Here is a 22,356-nt window from a genome sequence, read left to right on the forward strand (position 1 = left end):
TATCCTAATGCTTGTCGTCAATCTTCCAATAAGCCTTTATGTGATTATGGATCTATCTCTGAGAAAATGCAGGACGCCTTCAAACCCAAGAAACTCGTCTCCCTCTTCCCAGACAGACCTCCTCTTTCTCCATCTTGCCATCTCGCATTCGTTATATTACATCCGAATACTGCTAAGCATCGCCCAGAACCTGGCTGGAGTGACAGCAATCAGACAGGAATACATTACAGCCTTCCACAGCTGCAGCCTGATTGGAGGATCTCTATTTTTCACTGGCATGATTATAGACTTGTACGTCGCCGTGGCTCATCCTGTAGCGTACGTGAACCAAAAAGCTTCCACCAAGCAAATAAACGCACATATATACTGCACATTTGTTTGGATGAACACTGTCGCCACGGGAATAGTCATGGTCGTTTTGAAGATCACCATGTACCATCCGTTGACCATGGCTTCGTTTTGCGTGTCAGTGCCTGCGAGTTACGTCTTTTGTGTCGGTGTGTTGATTATTTTACGGCCTGATCGATTGGGAAAGAACAGTCAGGCGTCAAGACCTGACAAAACCAAACAGACCGCTATTCGGTTCATTTTGAACAGCTTGATTATATCCGCAATATACTTTCTGCCTCACATCTGTGTATTAATCTACTTTTCAGTAAGTAAGGCTGACTGGCTACATCTGCCATGCCAGGTTCAACCTCTACTGCTGGCGGTCCAGATTTCTGAGTTTGTGACGCCCCTGGTCTTCTTTCATAACACAGGAAAACTGCACGCATTAGCTGAACACTGTTTAACTGTATTTCGCAACGCTGGCAGCTGAAGTAGAAATGCAGAAATTGTAGCTCTTGCACTCCTTCATCCACTGTTATAGACTAAAGAAAATGTGTATTTGGATGCAGCTTGATACTGAATATAAAAGTATGAATCAGCTTCAACACTTTGCACTTGCACTTCTCAGATTTGTTGTCATGCTTATGTTGAACAGGCTGTGAAAAATGATCGTTGAATAACTTAATTATCAGGATAACTACATTCTCTACGTGGGAAAAATAAATACAACTCTGATGTTTTGCAAACACACTGAAATATATTTTAATGTGGAAAATAAATCTAAATTACACCACTGTTCAAAGGATTTGGTTTGGTAGGATTTTAAATGTTTTTTAAAAAGGACCTAAATTTGATTAATATAGTTCAAAAGAACAGCATATTAATATTTTGTAACATTAGAAATCTCCTTACTGATACTTTTGACCAATTTAATGCTTCCTTGTTTTATTTAAAATTACTGACTATAGCACTCACCCATTTACTTTTATTATAACAAATGAGAAATAACGTACTGAACGAGTGAATTTAAATGTAGAAATATAATATGGTCTCATAATAAACGTGGACAAGCTTTCCATAGCTTTATAGGAAACAGCAAACTATATTAAATGCATTTTAGAAAATATCTAAAAGCAGCTAAAATCAATGACGGTAAGAAAAATGTTTCAGTGAATGTTTTATTTATTTAAGCGTCTCATTAACAAATGTTACAGAAAAAAAGGGTTACAGTCAGTGTTCACTCATAAACATGATAAGCTCATGGATGCTCTCATCGACTATTAACTTAACGATAAATTAAAATTTCACCTCTGTTAAATACGTATAAAGGACTTTGTGCTGCCTTGACAGTGACAATTCACAGTGGGCCTTTGCTTATTAAAAAAAAAATTATATAGAAAGACAATGATAACGTGCCTATTACTCATCTATAAAAACGCTTGCAATCATCAACTCTTAGAAATAGGGTTAAGGAAGCACTATAGTACAAAAAAGGTAGCTTTCTTACCCACCCAGTTCCTTTTAAAAACACTCCTGGATCTCACTTTTAAAAGAAGCACAGCTGAAACTTTAAGGAGGTGAAGTTAAATCTCTTGGAGTAGAAATGAAAGCATAGGTCCTCTACACAGAGCTTCGGAGGCTCCAAACTGAACTCCAGGAGACAACTGAATTGGAAAAGGTTGGCTAAAGTGGCAAGTTGCTTTGAAGAGGCCCAAAAGGTCCACAACATTACGGCAAAGCCCACAAAAAGCAATAGTCTTGCAATTTAAAAACCGCCATGCAATTAGGCAGACAGCTCACGCTTGAAATGATTGCTACGGTAAAACATGTTCAAACTGTTCAGACATCTCCAATCCAGTTGTCTTTTAAAGATCAGATTTACTCCTTAACCAGCCGCTTTCTCTTGATTGGACAGAGCGTTTCTATGGGTGCAATAGCAGCCAATCGAATGGCATGCACATTCATGTAGAAGAGTGTACATTAGCATGTGTGGAAGTAGTAGATAGACTGTTTCTCTGATGACTACGAACGCGTGTGTGTGTCTCACATGGCTTTCACTTTGATCTGCTTCATTTTCATCTGCTTCTTCTCCATCTTCTTCTGCTCGCGGCGCTGAGCGGCTTCCTGAACGAAAGAGCGAGGAGAAAATGACGCATCGATGCAGATAAAGAGAAAAGAACTGAGTTTTGATTACACACTACAAACACGCACCTCCAAGCGGCGCTGTCTATCAGGATCCTCCTCGTTCATGATCCTCTCCTTCTCCGCTCTCTTTTTCTCTTCGCGGCGCGTCTGGGCGGCCTCCTGTCGCTGAGCGTGAGTCTGCTTCAGGAAGTTCTCCTCCACACGAGCACGGTTTCTGTCTGCTTTCTGCTTCCCCTGAACAGCCATATGAAGCAAGCAGTTAACCTTCTGTTATTAAATCAACATGTTGCCGATCACATCGTGCTCGTGCACTCACCTCTCTGTTCAGACGAAGCTTCTTGACCTTGTCAACGCTGTAGATCACCATGTTCATCAGAGGCAGCAGACTGTCCATATCTTTGGGAGATGTGTTACCCATCCCAGGCACTGTAAAGCACAGCATATTAATACAGTGACAGACCATGAATGAGAACTGCCTTTTGTGAATTATGAATCTCTCTCTCACCGTTAAATGTAAACAGCAGTGTTTTCTTGGTCTCGGGCAGCTTTAAGGGCTGACCTTCCCTGTAAATAGTTTAGAAACCATTACCATTTATTAAGTGTAAGCTCATCCAACATAGTGGAACAACAAGAAATAAGACTTACTCTTGCATAACTTTTGGACCAGAGAATTGGTCCGAAAAATGGATGGACTCAATCTTTTCAGCATGAGTGGTGAGGTAATGTACCATCTGAAAACATACAGTTAAAAACAGTGCTATTTTAGTATAATTTATATACTACTAAAGTATCTACTCATATTTTGAATTAGCTTTTATTTATATATTTTAAGTTTTCCTTTAAGATTTGAGACATTTTGGTAACATGTTATTGTCATTTTTATTTTAGTAAATATTTCTAAATTATTTTTTTTTAACTTTAGTAAAAATTTTATTTCAGTTAGTTGCCAAATCAACATTTATTTTTCATTTAGATCTTTTTTTTTTTTTTATTTTACTTACACCAACAAAATGTTTTAATCATTTTAGTGCCAATATTAGTTTCGTTGTAGTCCCCCAGCCCACAGTCTCAAGACACACTCAATCGTCTGGGAGACTGGGATGTTCTGCTCTTACCTTGCTGTCCATCACTCCATCCGTGACCTCTCCCATCTCTGATAAAATGGACAGAGATTCAGGGATGCCATATTTTGTCCCTGATTTGGGCTTATCACCACAGAACTCACTCTGTGGAGAGAACCAGAAACAATCAAAGTTAATGTGACCAGTTCCTGATGACAATACTAAACAAAGGCCCTGGTATATCTATTGCCTCACAGACTGCACACAAAAACATACAGCACAAGTTGGGCAGTTCAATTTGCAAACAAATAAATTGTATGTTTAATGAACTGCACAAAAAAACCTCAAAGAGTTATTGGTTTTAATCAGTCTGACAAATCCTTCACTAAATTAACTCGCTGAACCCTTCAGAGTGGTTAGTGAACACATCACTCACTAACCACAAGCCATTACTTTCAGCCAAGCCTAGCTCAGAGAAATGACGTGTGTGTATTTATTGTTTGCCAATTACTATTATTCACTAGTTGTTCATATGACAATGTGTAATTAAAAACATTTGCTATAAGAAAAAATAAACAAACATTAATCCAGCACACAGAAAATAATCTGAAAAGCTTCAAACATTCATAAGTAATTTTTCCCTTTTTTTAAAAAGTGTCTTTTGCGTGTTAAAGATAAATGATTAGCCATTACTCCAGTCCTAGAAATTATTCTATTATGCTAATTTGCAGTTCAAGTCTTGGTGTCATGACTTTTGAAATACAAATTTTTTTGTTAAACAGTGATGTGTTTTTCTTCCTCACAATTCTTTCATAAACAAAGTTCAATCCTATTTAAAACAAATCCCTGCAACATCGTAAATGTTTTACCGTTACTTCTGACGGATTTAACGCATTTTGCAGAGTAAAATGTTCACTAAAACAAATCTTACTGACTCCAAACATATGAACAGCAGTCTAAATAATATTCTATTTTACATAAGACATGTAACTCATTAATGACTAACCAGGTCCTGCATCTCTTTCTGCAGGCGCGCCATGGCCTTCCGACTCCCCAGGGCAAACACAAACGTGTCCATGTCCTCATCATTCAGAGTTACTTTAACTTGCTGTGGATAAGAAAAAGTGAGACTAAGAGGAACATCCTTTAGAGCAACCTTTTGACACACTACTTGTAATCAGTCTATGCTAATACATCAGAGAACGTGTGTGCGCACCTACCACTTGATCACAGGCTGGTCTCATCATCCTGGCCAACACATTCAGCAGGTCCTGTCTTTTCAAAAACTGCAATTGAACAAAAACGACACTATAGTGAATGCACAGATATCGATCAAATACTATCTTTCTCTGATTCACACGAACATGCTACCTTGAGCTGAATCAACATGCCCTCACAGCAGACACGTCCTGAGCACCAAAGGTTGTAGATATGCTCATTCTCCTGGTTCAGTTTCCCAGTACTGTTGGCTTCCTTACTGGTACCATCATCCCCTAAAAATGAAGACATGTTTGAGGGTTTAAAACAGGGGCGGAGAAAACAGCATAAAAATAAGAAACAAAGTGGAGAAAGAGGCACGCTTACCCACGAGGGCAAAGTTACTCTCGAGAAGTTCTCTGTGGGAATTAAACCAGGCCTGGGCAAGTCTGCTGTTCTTGTTTTTGCCGATTATGTAGTTCATAATATAGGCGAGAAGACCCGTGACCATCAGGATCTCCATGTAATAACTCTCCCAGCTGTTCTGAAGGTGTGCTGGGACCTGTTACGTATATACGAACGCCATTTAAGAAAGATACTCAAGTGACTGTAAAGACCAAATAATTATGTCATTAAACTGTACCTCTCTGTATATAAGAGTGTCTTTGAATGAAGGGTTGGTCTTTTCATAGCCCTCAAACTCTTCGTGGTCATACTTGCTGTACATGTCTTGATCCTGTGACATTGATCAAATCAAATTAAGATTGACAATGATTTAGGATTAACAGAAACAGGAGGGCTTTCACGTGGGCTTTACCTGTGCATCAGCATCTTCAAACTCGTCCTGGTTGTCCTCGTTCTCCACTGTGGCCTCGTCTTCGTCGTCCTCTATGGGTGTGGAAGAGGGGGCTGCTCGTGGGGGCGGCTCTTTCTCCGCATCGACTGCTGGGTCCTCGCTGACATCCTCGAACTCAGCGAAGTCGTTGTCATCAAACTCAGCGATGTCCTCACCGTCATCAAAGTCGTCGTTGTAGCGCCCCCTAGTGTCCGGGAGGGCCAGCAGCAGCAGCAGGGCTGGGAGAAGGAAGACCAGGTGCCTCATGGCTTCACCTGAACAAACAACGACAAAGACAAATTAACTGAAATTGTTTTTAAAAAATAGACAACAAATAGTTTGATAAAAGAATCATTTCACTATAGGTCAAAAGTTTAGGGTAGGTAAGATTTTTTTTTCCACTGCATTTTGTACACACACACAGAATCATTACTCTAGACTTCAGCATGATCCTTCAGAAATAATTTGATGATTTAAGAACTTATTATTATTATTATTATCAATGTCAAATACAGTTCTACAGCTTAATATTTTTGTGGAAACTGTAAAACTTTTTTTGCAGGATGCGTTGATGAACAAAGTTCATAAGAGAAGCATTTATTTGAAATAAAAATTCCTTTAAAATTACAAGCTCCTAGCTGTACGAACTTTATTTCTTATACTGATCTCAAATGTCTGAACAGTCTTATTTGTTGGTATACGGACTCACATAAATGTCAATGGTGTAAGCGAACAACACAGAGTAAATATTTGACAATAGCATGACTAATGATTAAATAAGTGATAAGCAGCCCTATGTAATATTTGGTGTATAATCAAAAACATTCCACAGTGATGCCTATAGTACTTTACGCTATGATCAGCTGTAGTACAAACAAACAAGACTCGATTGTTTGGTATTCTTCTCATATAATACCAAGAAAACTAATGTTTAGACTGTAAACATGTGCAGTAACTGTCATATCTATTTAGGTTCAATTTTAAAGAAACAAACTTTTAAAGCCAAGTAAAGAATTTTCACATACTTTAATTGTGGTTATTTTTAACTTCTTTTGGTACTGCATGTGTGGCATGAGTACCTGACAATAGGTACGGTTTATTGATCGGTATATAAATGCATGATAAAAAAAAAAAAAAAAAAGTGCAGTAAGCACAATTATAGAAGCTAGCAGTGGTTCAGTTTCAAAAGTTGAAAAGCAACAGGAGAAAGGAGAAAAAAGAAAAGAAAAGAAAGAGGAAGTCAGTCACACTTTTCAGAGTCCTACAATGAGAGCCTAAGGCCTTCATATGTTCACTGAAATGAGTGTCTTCTAATTGGCTGAACGTCTTTACATGGCACGGTCGGGGTGACCATAAACTAAGATGATTAGTTTTTTTCTCATTTCAAAGTGTGAGAAAATCCACTTATGCTTAAATATGCACAAATACGATAAAATATTACAATTAAAACATCTAATTTTACTAGGCACAATGCATTCTATTCCACTTTTCATGCTCATGAGTTAAATGAAAAAAAAAAATCTAAGGACAAATATGCACATAAAATCAGTTTTAATTAATGGGTTAAAACAGACATTTTTAAAGGGGATTTGCCATTTTTTTGGAAAATGACATTTCATCGTGATCCATGCGTGTTAAATATCAACTATCTAGCTAGTTAATTACAGTTGTATTTTATAAAATTAAGTCACATCTGAGGGAATATCAATATAAACCTAAAATACAAAATACTAATAAAAGAAATAATAAAACTGAAATTTATTCTAAGGGCTTTTGGGGCCCCGCGTTTGAATTACGAGGCTCTCCCCAGTTCATTTCTGTCTCTGCATCTTATGCAATATAATACACAGTATATTAAGCACCTAATCCAATGTGCGTAAATCCTGACAGGACAGTGAGAGAAGCAGATGGCTCATACTTACTAATTACACGCAGCATGTAATGTCAGATAACAGTCATAATCCGGTGCCAAATTATTCTCCACCTGTTACACGGCTTGAAACAAAATAACTAATCGAAACAGCAAACCGTGAAGTCAGAGGGGACGTGACTGTTAAATTATAACCAAGTTTAACCTGTAATTTCAGAAAGAGTCGTCGCGCCAATGCCTCGCTGAACTAAAACTTTATTGCTCCACAACTGTAGAAAGTACCACACAGATTCCCCGTGTGTGTCGTGTCAGGCAAATCAAACAAATCTGAAGTTTGACTGAGAAAAGATATCCAGTACAGCCAACCCCATCCCCCATGAGTCCTGTTGCACTCGCACTGAAGCTAGCTGGCTAGCTCGCTAACTGCGGCCACTACACGAACCGCACGCGACATTTCAGCGCCACTCTCACGGCGTCGCTCATTTAACCTCACAGGTTTAATACAAAAAGTTGACAATTATGTGAAAATCACGCAGACGTACCTGTGAATATCGGCGTTTCCTTTCAGTGTGTGACAGCAGCTGTACCCCTCACAGGAGACTCGAGGGTCATCTGACCTACTCTACCCACAATGCTGTGCGAACCCTGACAACAAGGATAAGAAAAGATCTGGGCGTTTATGGTGCGCCGATAAATGATTAACCCTTTATTATTAAACCGCGGCCGAAGTAGCCTACTGTTATTACTTAAGTATGCACGGGAGGCATATTTAGATATTGTAGTTAGCTAACTGTATAAAAAACAATAAATATAAATTTTATATGTCAACCCCAATATAATTATTTATGTGTAAAATATCTTTGGTACAATTAATTTGTTGTATTTAAATTATAATATATAACACGTTATTATTTCTATTGTTATTTGTTATTGTTTTAATACTATGTTTTAAACATTATATATATATATATATATATATATATATATATATATATATATATATATATATATATATATATATATATATATATATATATATATATTCTGGTTAAACTGTCATTCCAAAAATATTATATTATATTTTCTTATAATTAGTAGTTGTTTGGCATAGGTCTTCAGGATTCTTGTGTCTGTTATCGCTAATGTTTTTTTTTTTTTATCTATATCTTGAGCCACAATTGACATCTATTGTACAGTTTGTTGCTTTTCAAGGCTAAACGGAATTGCTGAAAAATTGAGGAGCTCTGCCCAAAATGATGCGAAAGTAAAATGATCAAGTAGCAACATAAATCTATAAATAACCTCAGCGCTCAGCCCCCATTTTCTACCGATGACTTTTATTTTGAAACGCACACATCCTCCTCAGACCCCAAATGCGCCGTTGAGCGGTCGGGCCTATTTAGGGCTTTCTAAAGTTAGAATTAAAACCGTTGGGACTAAGCAAAAACATGGGCCTTTAGCTACACGCAGTCTTGATTGTTAGATGGTGATCCGTGTGCTTCGCTAAGCAGGTTTTGCGTCGTCGCAGAGCGCAGCTCGTCGTTTTCGCGGCCGTTGCGGAGGAGATTGTTATGACATTCTCTTTGTCTCGCGCTGCATAAACCCACGATCGGCTTTCTCGCTGAAAGAGCATTTTCATCCATCGCTGCAAATCTAGGTATTGTTAACGACCCGATTCTAACTGATTCTCGTCGGTCCGATCGAGGGATTGAAACATGTCGTTGCACGGTAAACGAAAAGAGATCTACAAATACGAGGCGCCATGGACCGTCTATGCCATGAACTGGAGCGTCAGACCAGACAAGCGCTTTCGCCTGGCGCTCGGCAGCTTCGTCGAGGAATATAACAACAAGGTAAACAGCTGCTCGACACCAGGACACCCGGGATAGCTGTGTGTTGTGTATCTTCTTTGTGTTGCTGTTAAATAAAGCAGCGTGTTTGAAAATGTATAGTAACGTGACAGATGCTGCTGAACGAGATCCGATAGTGTTCAGTAACAGGGTGTTGTTTATAGATGTCACCCACAGAGTTTGAAACGCTCTCAGATAAATAGCGTGTTGCTTGACGTCTTGTTTGTGGATAAAAGTTTGACAACTGTCGGAAGTCTACATCTTAACGGATGCAGTATATGGAGATTGTTGCATTAGCTGCTTGTTTGTAATGTTCAGGTCCAGCTGGTGGGTCTTGAGGAGGAGAGCTCAGAGTTTGTCTGCAGGAACACCTTCGATCATCCATACCCAACCACCAAGATCATGTGGATCCCTGACACCAAGGGTGTCTATCCAGACCTGCTGGCCACCAGCGGAGACTATCTGCGCATTTGGAGGGTATGTAGACTTTCTGCCACACATTCATGCCTGCATAAGCCAACACGAGATGAAAATTGAACTTATTTAATCATTAATGCATGTTCTTTTGTCCGGCCGTAAACATGCATGGGTGCATTCCAACAAAATTGTATCCTTTTTTATTCAAATGTAATAGCTTCATTAAATGCTTAATATTCTGTTCCTGTGATGTGGTTATTTTTTTCCACTGGATCTGGCTCGATTTAATCCATCTTTAATTGATTTCATAGTGAAATGTCTCTCTTTGTCAAATAAATGTGCACTTAGTACTTATGTGTATTAAGAAAGTTAATAGAGTAAATTTTAATGTAACTTGAAATGGTCTGCTTTAACACTGTTACAGAACTATATATATATATATATATATATATATACATTAATGATCTAATTAGTGATCTGTATGTATCTTTTGGTCAGGTGAATGACACAGAGACCCGTCTGGAGTGTCTCCTGAATAATAACAAGAACTCTGATTTCTGTGCACCTCTGACATCTTTTGACTGGAATGAAGTGGATCCCAATCTTCTTGGTGAGATTGTTATGACCATTAAATAAAGCTATTTATAATCATTTCTGTTATTTGAACTAAAGTAAAAATAAATATAGGAAACATGTATTTAAAAAAACATATTTAAGAAATTCTTAATTTGTACTATGAAAAAAATCCTTGCACTTAAAAAATAGAATTGTCACTTTTGCATTTTGGCAGTCTGTTTTTTTTTTTTTTTTTTTTTTTTGGGTGTTGATAGTGATTGTTAACTAAAGCTATACAATAACAATTTCTAAAATAGCATTTGCTTAGGAGAATGTATGTTTTACACATTTACATTTAGTCATTTAGCAGACGCCTTTATCCAAAGCGACGTACAAATGAGGTAGGCATATAGAAGCAAATTAATATCAGCAAAAGGGCAGTAGTGCAAAAGTGCTCTGAGTGTGGTCTTGTCTTACCTAACGCAAACACGAGGCTTTTTTTTTTTTTTTTTTAAACAAGAAAAGATAGGAAGGAGCAGGAGAAACATTTGTATGTTTTCCACTCAAAAGATGGTCAGGGTTTCATGTATGTATGTATGTGTGGTGTGTTTTTAGGCACTTCTAGTATTGACACCACCTGCACGATCTGGGGTTTGGAGACGGGGCAGGTCCTAGGACGGGTCAACCTGGTGTCAGGCCACGTCAAAACACAGCTAATTGCTCACGACAAGGAGGTGGGGAAAAACTGTGCTTCAGATTCTTCAGAGCGGTGTAGTTAGTACCGTTCTCTGTATAAAAGCCTTTTTCATTGGCGTCCAGGTGTATGACATCGCATTCAGTCGTGCGGGTGGAGGTCGAGACATGTTTGCGTCTGTGGGAGCAGACGGATCCGTGCGCATGTTTGACCTGCGACACCTGGAGCACAGCACCATCATCTACGAGGACCCTCAACATCACCCGCTGCTCCGCCTGTGCTGGAACAAACAGGACCCCAATTACTTGGCCACTATGGCCATGGATGGCATGGAGGTCTCTCTATTATTCTCTTTTACTGTATTAACACATTTGTCACCATGGTTTCTCATGACCCTCTTTTTTTTGCCGTCCAATGTTTTTTTTTGTCAGGTGGTGATTCTGGACGTGCGTGTGCCGTGCACACCTGTGGCTCGTCTCAATAATCATCGTGCTTGTGTGAACGGCATCGCATGGGCGCCCCACTCCTCCTGTCACATATGTACAGCAGGTTAGAAACCAGCCCGGTTGCATACACTCTCTCACACACACACACACACACACACACACACACACACAAATGTGTCAAAATTGTTTTTCAGAGATGCTTTCATTTAGCAAGAATGCATTAAATGTGATCTTGTAAACCTTTTGTTCAAAAAAACCTGCACAAAATATATACTATTTATTTATTTATAAACATAACATTAAGCAGAGCAACTGTTTTCAACATTGGTAATTTGTACTAGAGCAACAAATTAGCGTATATGAATATTTTCTGAAGGATCATGTGACACTTTTGCATTTGTTAACATTATGCAACTACTTTAGGTTACATGAGCAACCTTAATTTTAGTAAATATCAATCGTATGGTTTGTTAGGACAGGACAATATTTGGACAAGAGAAAACCATTTTTAAAACAAGAATGTAAAAAAAAAAGATGATTTTTGTCATAAAAGAAAAATTGATCATTTTGACTCATACAGTGTATTGTTGGCTATGGCTAGAAATATACCTGTGTCACTGAAGGCTGCTTTTGTGGTTTAGGGAACACATTTGAGCATTTACTAAGAAATGATTCAAGTCAAACATGTATTACATTGTTTGCGCAAGCAATAGTTTTGATTTCTTAAATGGACCGGTCGTGTGAGTTCTGTTTTCGTTTAGTTAGTATTAGACTACAGCAGCAGTGATGGTGCCGTTTCATACAAGTCTCCTTTACTTGGCCCCCTTTTCTTTTAAATCCCACTGTAGCGGACGATCACCAGGCTCTGATCTGGGACATCCAGCAGATGCCGCGGGCCATCGAGGACCCCATCCTGGCGTACACAGCCGAGGGAGAGATCAATAACGTGCAGTGGGCCTCCACTCAGCCCGACTGGATTGCCATTTGCTACAACAACTGTCTGGAGATCCTGCGGGTGTAAAGCCGAGGCTTAGACCGCCTCTGTGCTTCCAGCATTGCTGGAAGAGAGTCTTTCATGGAGCAGAGACTTGTTTTCTAAAGTTCCTGAGGTCTGGGCGTTTCAAGCGGGAAACTGTATGAACGGGCCAACGGGAACAACAGTCTGAACAATGTGTGTGCAACTTTCGTCTGGGAGAATGACGCTGCGTGAACGAGTATCTGTGTTTCTGCACAATATATTATATTTGTCTGTTTTCCTACTTGCCGGTGTCCCAGAGTCCTCATTATGGGATCTTAAACAGAACTGTAATTACTATGATTGTATGGCCATTTGTGTAGGGAAAGATACATGTTTATTCTGTTTGACCGGTAAAAAAAAAAAAACATTTTTGAAAACTAGCACTAGCATCAGAAAGTTGTAAAATTGCCAACATGGATGATATAAAACTACCATTTTATTAAGATGTAATTACTTATTTCAAAGGTTAATACAATTTTAAAGGTCCTCTGAACTTCAGATCCAGGTTTTTTTTTCCATTTCTGGAAGGTGCCATTTTTTTTTTTTGTATCTTTGGAAACTGTTAAATACCGGATGGTATGGAGATGAAAAGCTTGACGTCACTGCAAAACATACACAATTGTTCATCAGACGTGCTCACGACTCATAGCTGTTAGTTGCACTGTTGACGTCAGTGTTTGAGTGGGCAATGTCTTTTTTTCATTTTAAGATGCATTACTGAAGAGTTCCTGTTATATTTTTCCCCATGTTATTTTGCATTTAAAAAAAGTCCCCTTTCAGCATGCTTGTGCTCGAAGTGAAACGTGTACTGTATACATATATAAATATTATGTACAAGGTAGGACAAAAGTGTCATTTTTCCAGAATAACTTTGCATTGCGAGTCCATGAAATCGTTCTGTTGTTACGCAAATACGACGTAGTAGTAACACCACACTTTTTGGGTCGAATCAAAAGTGAATTTGCGAGGCTGTGTGGGATCCTCATCCTCACCTCACACTCTTAGATGGAGTGTTTAAATGTAAGTAGTTCTGTGTGTGTCCAGCCATGATGCTTTTCTATTAATAAACTCACTTAATAAACTCTTGTTCTTTCATAAAGCTTTCTGTGTTCATTAATTTAAGTAGAGGTCAATCAACATTTTTTTTTATGGGTGTACAATGTATCATACTTGTTATTGGCTGATAATAGAGATACATTTTATTGGCTAGAAACTGGATATTTAGTTCTACGTGCTCACATACTTTATTTTCACATTACATTTACCATCTTTTAATGCTCACTACTAGTTTATTTTTAAAAGCACTGTTAAATGTAATATTTAGCGAATTTCTAAATAGCCATTTTTTTACTACATTTTAATATTAGCTAATTAGTTTTGATAACCAGAGATGTTATCACTGAAAAATACTAAAATAACACTGCTTATAATATTAAATATATATTATTAGTAAACATATTATTATTAGATTTGTAGTACTGAGCATTTAATATCAATGCATCCCTAATAAAAGTCAAAAACTATGAAGAAAATTGATATCTTAAACCCAGTTCAACATTAGTACTCCTTTATAAATAACATTAAATCTATAAAATAATAGTAATAATAATAAACGTGTGCTTTTGGAAACCTTCAATCCAATAAAGGCTGACAATCATTTTACATACATTCATCTGCTTACACCGCAGAGGTAAAACAAACTTTACACCGATTTAATCTCAAAAAGTAATTTACAAAAAAAACAGTCCTTCACTTTCTCCAATCAGAACGTCAAGATTGAGTAGTCTTCTCTTCCAAATTGATCACATTTCCAAAAGATCACACACAGACACACACACACACAGTCACACCACCCGGCAGCAGTTAAAACAACCACTTCAGTGAGAAATATCATAACCCTGAATTCATGCTTATTTGGAAACTATGAATCCAAATATACAAAGCTTCATTTTTTGTGTCAGTCATAACGTCATTTGATGTAGTAGGCTAATACATTAGATTTGGGTCAAACACCTAACCTGAAAAAAAAAGTATATATATCAGTATCAGAACACACTAGCAATTCATTATACATTGAAAGCCCAGGTATATGTGTCATTTTTCTCAGAGGATCCAACCTCTGACGTGAGAAGACAAGATGTAGTTTAGTGTATAATGACAAATCTCAAACAGACCAACAAATATGTACAATTATTAAATGATTGAGGCGGGTGATCATAACGTAGTGTCTTCTCTTTGAGTCTTTGACTTTGTCTTTATTGCCCACTGTGCTTCTCTTCATATTCAATAACACAAAAGTGGTTCGAGAGGTGTTACCAAATACTCTCGCATCAGAGGAAAAAAATCCTGCTCTGAAGGAGAAGGGATATGAGACAAAACACCTCAGAGATTCAGAGAAATCTACAGTCACCGGTTTCTCTACTGGACGCCTTTTAACTAATGAGTAACATGAATACATTTGATTGCTGAAGTGCATTATTGAGCCATTTGAAAAGGAAAAGCACGTATGCGTCTCACAACGGAGAGTAGTCTGTTTTTGGCCTCTAGCTTCCAGGTAAGACTGGATCGGACACGTGCCTCTGGATTTCTGGGGATCCCTCCAGCGTGCTCGGACTCTCCAGACTGTCCGGCAGCGATGGGAAGCGCAGGCTTCTGCACAGCTGTCCCGGCGGCTGTAGATGAGGCTCTCGGGGGGGATTCAGTCCCGTGGGCACAGCCAGCTCTGTCTCTGGGGACATGGACATGGTGTCATTGGAGGCAACTGTTAAATGGATCCCACTGGACAAAGAGTCTGGAGACTTCTCCTTGAAGCTGTCCAAATCAGGGCTCTGTGGATAAAACAGGTCCGGTTTAAAACATGCCCACTACAAAGATTCACCTGGGCAGATGATCATTTAAAAACACAGACAATCACTATATTAGCACGTCACCATCTTGGTAACACTAGTCATGCAAGTAAAGCTCCCATCTACTTGAACACGAAATCAGGAAATCAGCCAAACAAATTATTATCTACAAAGCTGATTTTTTTTGTTTTTGTTGTTGTAATTTATCATGTTATTAATATGTAAGTTATTTTTCGTCAGATATGATGAAATAATTCTATTATTCTACCAACAGTCCTTGTTTTTAACAGTAAGTAATAAAACCTGAAACGTGTTTATAGTAACAATTATCTTAGCCTGCTTTGTTTCCCTTGAAAAAGGACTGTAATATATTTTAACATAAAAAAAAGACATGGAAATATATCCAGCATATTCATTTTTATAGCAGTGGTCTGTTTTGTCTTTTTTTTCCCTTAAGGGTAGACGCATAATTTGTAAATGTAATTTATTTGGCTTCTTGTCTCGTCCGCTTCCAGTTAAGTTTAGCTGTACAAAACAACTTTCTTTGCCACTGGATATTAAAGACTGATATGTCTTTTAATGTATTACCTAAAATATGAACGGTTTGTAGTGCTAACAGTTTTATTCTTCTAGAGCCGGAAGTCTTGCGCATTCACAGGGTCTTGTGTTCTTCTCTCATGGATCACATGATAACCTACCTTGCCGGGTGAGGAACTGTCGTTGATCTGTAATGATGGCATAGTGCTGTGTGTTGCTGAGGAGTACAGGCTGGTGGGGTGAGCGGGGTGGACCAGCGGTTCAGGGGAAACTGCGCTGTAGGCAGGGGGGACAGGTGCCATCTGCCTCTGCAGCAACTGCAGGATCACATTTATATCAGCCGTCATCCTGGTCTCCAGTCTTTAGACAGAGAAAGAGAAGGAGTGGGTTTGTGCGACAAATACAGACTTTGTCATTAAAAGCATGTTTCTTTTTGTCCTCTGGATATCAGACCTGTTGAGCTGCGACTGCAGCAGCTCCAGACGCGCCTGCAGCTGACTCGGTCTGTCCTCCACACAGGGGCTGTGATGGTGGTAGCAGGCCTGCACCGCAGAGGAACGCCTCTGACCCTCTGAGTACTGACTGGCCCTGCGGTCCGGCAAATAACTGTATAACCCCGACACGTTCAGAGGAGACGCTGTGTGGAGGAAGAATGAGTGGAAAGATCAAGAGAAACAGAAAGATACAGAGTAACAGACAAGGTAAGGAATACTAAAATGATTTTAAAACATCAAATATTTTAGATAAAAAAATAACACAGATTTGCATACTTCTACCAATTAAAAATGTACATGCCTTCTGGATATGGTAAGATACATACCATACCATTTGGCATGAAAATTCATCCTGTTTACTTTTGTCTCAGAACTGATTTTTTTTTGCAAATTTTAATCAAAATGTCATAACTGGATCTTCCAGTGAAATGACTGACTTCTCCTTAGTGACGTATCATTTCAATCATTTAATATACTTAAAACTCCGCCCCATTTCTCCACATCTTTGTTGTGGCATATTATGCAACCCAGGCTTACTGGAAAAAAGTACATACTTCAATTTTTAAAACTTCAAAAACATACCCATACATACAAATTGCTGCAGTTACAGTTGAAACTACCACTTTTAGCAGTAAAACAAGGTATTTTTTTATTATAATAAAAAAGGGCAGATTTTTAATTACTGAATGTGAAATACAGGCAGTATACTATGGTATCAGCTGTAAAAACACTTATAGTGCAAAATTTGTAAAACAGTAATCATCAGTTTATCTGTCTATTAATAACTACAGCAGACACACACAGAAGACTACCTACACATATCTATGGCTGGTAGCATTTATTTTTTTATTGTTTTATGCAATAGAGCTTTAAATATTAGCGCCACTCCTTGGACATTTTATTTCCAAACTTCCAAAATACGGCCATGAATGTAAACGTAAAAAAACCTAATCCTGTTACCTGTGTATGGATGTGTCCCTCCCAGTGGTCCTCCCATGGCAGAAGCTGTGCTGTTGCCGGGGGGCATGAGGCTGACTGCAGAAGGGGAGTATTCTTGCATCTCTGTCCCTGGCGAGTACATTTCCCCTCGGCCAGATACCAGGGGCTTCATGTCCTCCTCACTGGACAAGGAAGCAGCACTGGTATTGCTGCATAACTCTTCCCAGTGTGAGAGCGGTATTGCCCCCCGGTGGTTGCCCACAGGCGAACAGGACTGGACGGGGTATGTGTCCATCCCATCTCGGTCCATTCCATCTGAGCAATGGAGAGAGACAAGATAGATCAGAATAGCATGTTGTATCATTTTTTTGTCCCTCCTGGACAAGTTCAGCACACTTACCGGGTCGATTTCTCTGTAAGGGGTTCCTCCGATGCCTGGGTCGACGGTACCCACAGTCTGAGTCCTCGCTTGGGGTTGCATGCATGATTCTGTCTGCCTGATACACACAAGCTTCAGTAACTCACATAATTAAAGAAAACATGTACAGAAAACACACATTTATTCCCTCTGTATTGTGTGAGTTTGAGTGGCTTACATCTCGAAGGTTAAATGTGATCTCTAGGTTACTCCAGAAACTGTCGGCAAAATCAGGGTACATGTCCAACACTTCCAGCATGTCATCTCTGAGGATCTTGTGCAAGTCACAGTACGTCAGAGCCCTCACATCTGCACTTGACTTCCCCGGCCTGGCATATAGAGTGATGTGCTCCCCAAAAATATCGTTCTTTCCTGCAGTGGAAACAGAAAGAGAAATACAGAAAAAACAGCATCACATTTGGGTGTCAAACAGGCTTTATGTAATGCTACTAAGTATTATTACAACACTCAAAAGAGTTCAACCACTAAGGGGCACTGTACAGCTGCACTTTACTATGGCTACTGTATTTTTGGGACCCTACACTGCTGACAGGATGGACCACGCTAGAAAGCATTCGGGAGCGGTAGCATGATCCTCTTTGACACAATAATTTTAGCTCTGAGTATTAATCTCCAGTGCATTGTTTGAACTTTTATAAAACAATATGTTCGCACATATTACTGGAATGCATACACTACCATTCAAACGTTTGGTGTCAATTTTTAAAAGAAATGATTAATACTTTATTTACTTTTTATTAAAACGGATGACATGACAAGAAAGGCCTTTATAATTCTACAGATAATTTTTTAACTGTTTTTAACATTGATGATAATAAGAAATGTCTCTTGAGCAGCAAATCAGCATATTTAAACGATTTCTGAAGAAACTTGATAAATTTGTGCCAATTAAAACAAGAAACTCTTTTCAAATATACAAAAAATCTTACAGGCCGCAAATATTTTAACAGCAGTGTAGCTGAAATTAAGTAACAGAGAGCTAGCTTTCTGAGCAAAACAATAAATGTGAAGTATTAAGCTTAAATCACTAATGAAATTACTAAAGCTAAGGCAACGATTTTTAGTTTTCAAATGGTGTGGGTTGAAATAAATAAAAGGTGGGGAAAGAAAATCCAAAAATAAAACAGACAAAACTGGTAAGTAGACAAACCTAAAATGGCCACGACCACATCCTCTCTGAGGATCTCTATGGAGCCACGGGAGATGAAATACAGAGCGGTTAATACATCTCCACTGTGCACCAGAGTGTCACCGGGTGGGGCATGAGTGGTCTTAAAACGCATGGCCAGAGCCCGCAGACAGCCCTTGCTCGCCCCCCGGAAAGCCTTGCAGTTCTGCAGCAGACTGCGGTTCAGATGCAGACAGATATCTGCCTGCAGACACTCCGGAAAACCCTTCAACACCTGTAGCAGGACATATAAGAAAACAACTATGATGTACAATATTCGAATCACATTTGAAATAAAACACAGAAATTGACTAAGACTTATTATTATTATTTCTTTAATTTTTAATAGAAATATTTTATAATATGTCTTCTCACTTTACTTTGAACATTATTTAGGGCACTACTAAATATAAAAGTGCATTCACGTGTTACTTGAGGTATATTACAAGGTTTCGTGTGTGTTTGTGACTCACAGCATTCATGTCAATGCCGTTAGTGTAGGACCAGGCGTGCTGGAAGTACTCTTCTAGTCGTTGTCGAAGGCCTCCTGGGATCTGATGAAACCTGATGAACTCTTTCACACGCAGCATCTGAGTGTGATAGCGAGCTGTGCCTGAATACAACCTCTGAATTATAGCTGACACGTTGCCAAAGATACTGGCATACATCAGGGCTGGGAAGAAAGAAGAACAAGGATTAGGTTTTTGAATAAAATCCTTAATGCTCATCAAGGCTGCATATATTAAAAACTGTAATATGGACACATATGATTACAACATAAAATAACTATTGATAACTATTTTAAAATGTTTGTTTAAATATGCAAGTTACTGTTGTGACAGCAAAGCTGAATTTTTCTGCATTATTACTCCATCATTCAAAAATCATTGTTTGAAGCTTCTTTGAAGAAAAAACATTTCTTCTTATTATTTATTTTAAAAACAGTTGTTCTGCATGGTATTTTGTGGAAACTGATTGATCAAGAATCTATGATCAATATAAAGTTCAAAAATAATTTATTTGTAATATTAGAATTTACTTTTATTTTTGATTAGTTGTCACGGCTAATATAGATAATGAATATAGTGCACTCACAGCCAATGAGCATGACACAAATGGAGAAAATCTTCTCAGGGTTGGTGTTGGGAGAGACGTTTCCGAATCCCACGCTGGTCAAACTACTGAAGGTGAAGTACAGTGCAGTTACATATTTATCCTTGATGGAGGGGCCAGAGAAGGAATCACTGTCGTTGTAACGTTTGCCAATCTGGTCAGCCAGGTTGTCCAGCCAGCCGATCTTCATGCCTCCAATACGGGCAGAGCTGGTGCGCTCCACGTTGCCGATGGCGTACCAGATGCATGCCAGCCAGTGAGCGATGAGAGCAAAGGTGCACATGAGGAGGAAGAGCACAGCGGCGCCGTACTCAGAGTAACGGTCCAGTTTTCTCGCTACTCGCACCAATCTCAGGAGCCGCGCAGTCTTCAGAAGACCAATCAGAGTCGTGGTTTGAGGCTGGAAGCACGAGTTAGAGAGGATACATTAGTTATTTAGTCTGCATGATTGTGACAGAATGATATTTATGACTTTCTTTCAGGTTTCAACCTGTCAAGCTTATAAAAACATAAAAAAAAGTAATATAGTTAAATAGTCTTCTGAAGTAATCGCATGGCATTATGTGAGGAACAATTACTTATTCACCAATATTTTTTTCACTAGTGAACTATGAACCACAGTCACAGTCAGTAAGATTTGAAGAAATAAAGAATGGATCAGTATGATTCATGAACAAATCATTCAGAGCAGTGTTCTGAACAAAAGATTCACTAAAAAGATTTGACTCCAAACCAAGAGTGATTTGTCCACAAACTTCGAGAATCAAGATTAAAATTTTAATTTGTCATACAAATCTATCATATGATTTAAAGGGACAGCTCACTAAAAAAGAAAAGAAAATTCTGTCATTCAATCATCATTTACTGCAATTTCTTCCTTCTGCTGAGCAAAAAGGAAGACATTTTGAAGAATGCTGGCCTTGATTGACTTACACAGTATTTGTAATCATATTTTTATATATATATATATATATATATATATATATATATATATATATATATATATATAATTAAATGGCACCAGCCCTATGCCCTATTCTGTGGAAGTGACCTTCACCTTTGCTGTATCTACAGGTCAATTGAACATTCAGAATAACAAGCACAATCAACATTATTACACTGCAATCAATATTCTAGATGATTCATTGACTAGTCTAAACGGTTCATCTAAAATTAGAAAGTTTAACAGTTGTACACTCTGTTCTAGCTGTGCATTTGAAACATAACATTGATTAACATAGCACCTAGTTAGCATGTCACAACCCTCACCTCATCTGACCCTGATCTGAAAATGAGCAGGTCGAAAGGAATGGCAGCCACGATGTCTATGAGGAACCAGCCCTTGAAGTAGTGCTGAGCGATGCGGGTGGGATTGCTGACCACCTCGTCATTGTGGTTGACGTAAGTGGTCCTGAAATTGATGAGGATGTCGATTATGAACATGACATCCACCACCAGGTCCACGACGTTAAGGGGGTTGCAGGTGTAGCCGCATTTGAGCCTTCTTTCGTCCTCCTGCTCGTTGAGGAGGAAGGCGGCCGAGTAGGGCGTGAAGACGGCCGTGTAGAGCACCAGAAGCAGGATGATCCAATCCCATACTGCCTTGAACGGGCTGTAGTGGAGGATGGTCCACTTGTGGATGCGTGGAGCTTGAAGCTTGTACTCAGGAAGCACATCTGCTCCGAGCGACAGTACCTGAGGAGAGAATGAAACAGAAACCCAGACGATCAGGGGACGTCCAGTGGTGTCTTTTACTGAAGTTCGATAGGTTAGCAAGGTCAAGGTTAGCATGACTGTTTGGCTGGAAGATATTACCATCTGGACAATGTTGTTATTGTTAACAAAAACTATTACAATGTTTTTGGTAATTGAAATAAAAAGTACATTATCGATTAGAAATACCAAAAAATAGAAATGCTGTTGAAGTTTAAACACTAAAATTATAAAAGGTAAATGTACACAGAAATAAAATGGCTTTTACATAGTAATAGTAATAAACATGACATTACATAACATAATTAACTATATTAAGTTTAATTTGTGGATACATAAATTGCAGGTTATTTTTTCAAGTAGCTTCTTTATTTAAACGCTTCTTAAAAGCATAAAATCTCTGACAATAGCTACGTTTTCATTCACCTATAATATCCATATTTGGGATACTGCATAAAAAGCACTGGCTGGAAGTACTAAGATGCGCATAAATAGCTTATGCAATCAATTTTTTCAATCCAAAAACAAGACACGCGCAAAAAGGATAATAGAATTTACCAAACAATTTTCTTGAAAACATTACTTTTGACTTTGTCTCAACAGACTTGTGATTGGTTAACTGAAATAACAAGGAAACTGATTTCACTGCACGCCATCTCAAATATTATTTAATAATTTTGAAATGCCTG

The 22,356-nt window shown here is 38.5% G+C and overlaps 3 protein-coding genes across 4 annotated transcripts in view; 1 reads left to right on the forward strand and 2 right to left on the reverse strand.

Moving 5' to 3' along the window:
* Positions 1 to 1,494: 1,494 nt before the first annotated feature.
* ccdc47 (coiled-coil domain containing 47) lies at positions 1,495 to 8,131 on the reverse strand. Its single transcript, XM_043235527.1, has 13 exons — positions 7,981 to 8,131; positions 5,551 to 5,843; positions 5,377 to 5,469; positions 5,121 to 5,295; positions 4,908 to 5,029; positions 4,757 to 4,822; positions 4,543 to 4,644; positions 3,591 to 3,701; positions 3,121 to 3,206; positions 2,981 to 3,039; positions 2,792 to 2,901; positions 2,542 to 2,709; positions 1,495 to 2,454 (listed from the first exon to the last, which is right to left on the reverse strand). The coding sequence occupies exons 2-13, from the start codon at positions 5,833 to 5,835 to the stop codon at positions 2,374 to 2,376; spliced, it is 1,458 nt and encodes a 485-aa protein (XP_043091462.1). The 5' UTR covers positions 5,836 to 5,843; positions 7,981 to 8,131; the 3' UTR covers positions 1,495 to 2,373.
* Positions 8,132 to 8,775: 644 nt separating this feature from the next.
* dcaf7 (ddb1 and cul4 associated factor 7) lies at positions 8,776 to 13,517 on the forward strand. 2 transcript variants are annotated; one of them, XM_043234588.1, is made up of 7 exons: positions 8,776 to 9,291; positions 9,607 to 9,765; positions 10,204 to 10,315; positions 10,876 to 10,994; positions 11,080 to 11,289; positions 11,386 to 11,503; positions 12,246 to 13,517. In XM_043234588.1, the coding sequence occupies exons 1-7, from the start codon at positions 9,154 to 9,156 to the stop codon at positions 12,419 to 12,421; spliced, it is 1,032 nt and encodes a 343-aa protein (XP_043090523.1). In that variant the 5' UTR covers positions 8,776 to 9,153; the 3' UTR covers positions 12,422 to 13,517. The 2 variants fall into 2 exon arrangements, with proteins under 2 accessions (XP_043090523.1, XP_043090531.1); XM_043234596.1 differs by having other exon boundaries at positions 12,249 to 13,517.
* Positions 13,518 to 13,971: 454 nt separating this feature from the next.
* The window catches only part of kcnh6a (potassium voltage-gated channel, subfamily H (eag-related), member 6a), a 30,430-nt gene continuing 22,045 nt past the window's right edge, over positions 13,972 to 22,356 (reverse strand). Inside the window, exons 7-16 of the mRNA XM_043234573.1 lie at positions 21,224 to 21,649; positions 19,937 to 20,354; positions 19,315 to 19,514; positions 18,824 to 19,076; positions 17,831 to 18,024; positions 17,635 to 17,731; positions 17,256 to 17,549; positions 16,255 to 16,438; positions 15,963 to 16,161; positions 13,972 to 15,246 (exon numbers count right to left, since the gene is read on the reverse strand). Coding sequence (XP_043090508.1) covers positions 14,962 to 15,246; positions 15,963 to 16,161; positions 16,255 to 16,438; positions 17,256 to 17,549; positions 17,635 to 17,731; positions 17,831 to 18,024; positions 18,824 to 19,076; positions 19,315 to 19,514; positions 19,937 to 20,354; positions 21,224 to 21,649 — 2,550 coding nt within the window. The 3' untranslated portion in view covers positions 13,972 to 14,961. The remainder of the gene's footprint in view (positions 15,247 to 15,962; positions 16,162 to 16,254; positions 16,439 to 17,255; positions 17,550 to 17,634; positions 17,732 to 17,830; positions 18,025 to 18,823; positions 19,077 to 19,314; positions 19,515 to 19,936; positions 20,355 to 21,223; positions 21,650 to 22,356) is intronic.

Source organism: Puntigrus tetrazona, chromosome 3, assembly GCF_018831695.1.
Source record: "Puntigrus tetrazona isolate hp1 chromosome 3, ASM1883169v1, whole genome shotgun sequence".
In the NCBI taxonomy this organism is placed as follows: Eukaryota; Metazoa; Chordata; class Actinopteri; order Cypriniformes; family Cyprinidae; genus Puntigrus; species Puntigrus tetrazona.

Bases quoted from the DNA above. Each gene is read 5' to 3' on its own strand.
- ccdc47 (XM_043235527.1), bottom strand. From the start codon at position 5,835: ATGAGGCACCTGGTCTTCCTTCTCCCAGCCCTGCTGCTGCTGCTGGCC. The intron at 3,207-3,590 runs GTAAGAGCAGAA...GTATGTTTTCAG, and splicing joins ATGGAGTGATGGACAGCAAG to ATGGTACATTACCTCACCAC. The intron at 2,710-2,791 runs GTGAGTGCACGA...ATGGCTGTTCAG, and splicing joins AGCTTCGTCTGAACAGAGAG to GGGAAGCAGAAAGCAGACAG.
- dcaf7 (XM_043234588.1), top strand. From the start codon at position 9,154: ATGTCGTTGCACGGTAAACGAAAAGAGATCTACAAATACGAGGCGCCA. The intron at 9,292-9,606 runs GTAAACAGCTGC...TGTAATGTTCAG, and splicing joins TCGAGGAATATAACAACAAG to GTCCAGCTGGTGGGTCTTGA. The intron at 11,504-12,245 runs GTTAGAAACCAG...TAAATCCCACTG, and splicing joins CTGTCACATATGTACAGCAG to TAGCGGACGATCACCAGGCT.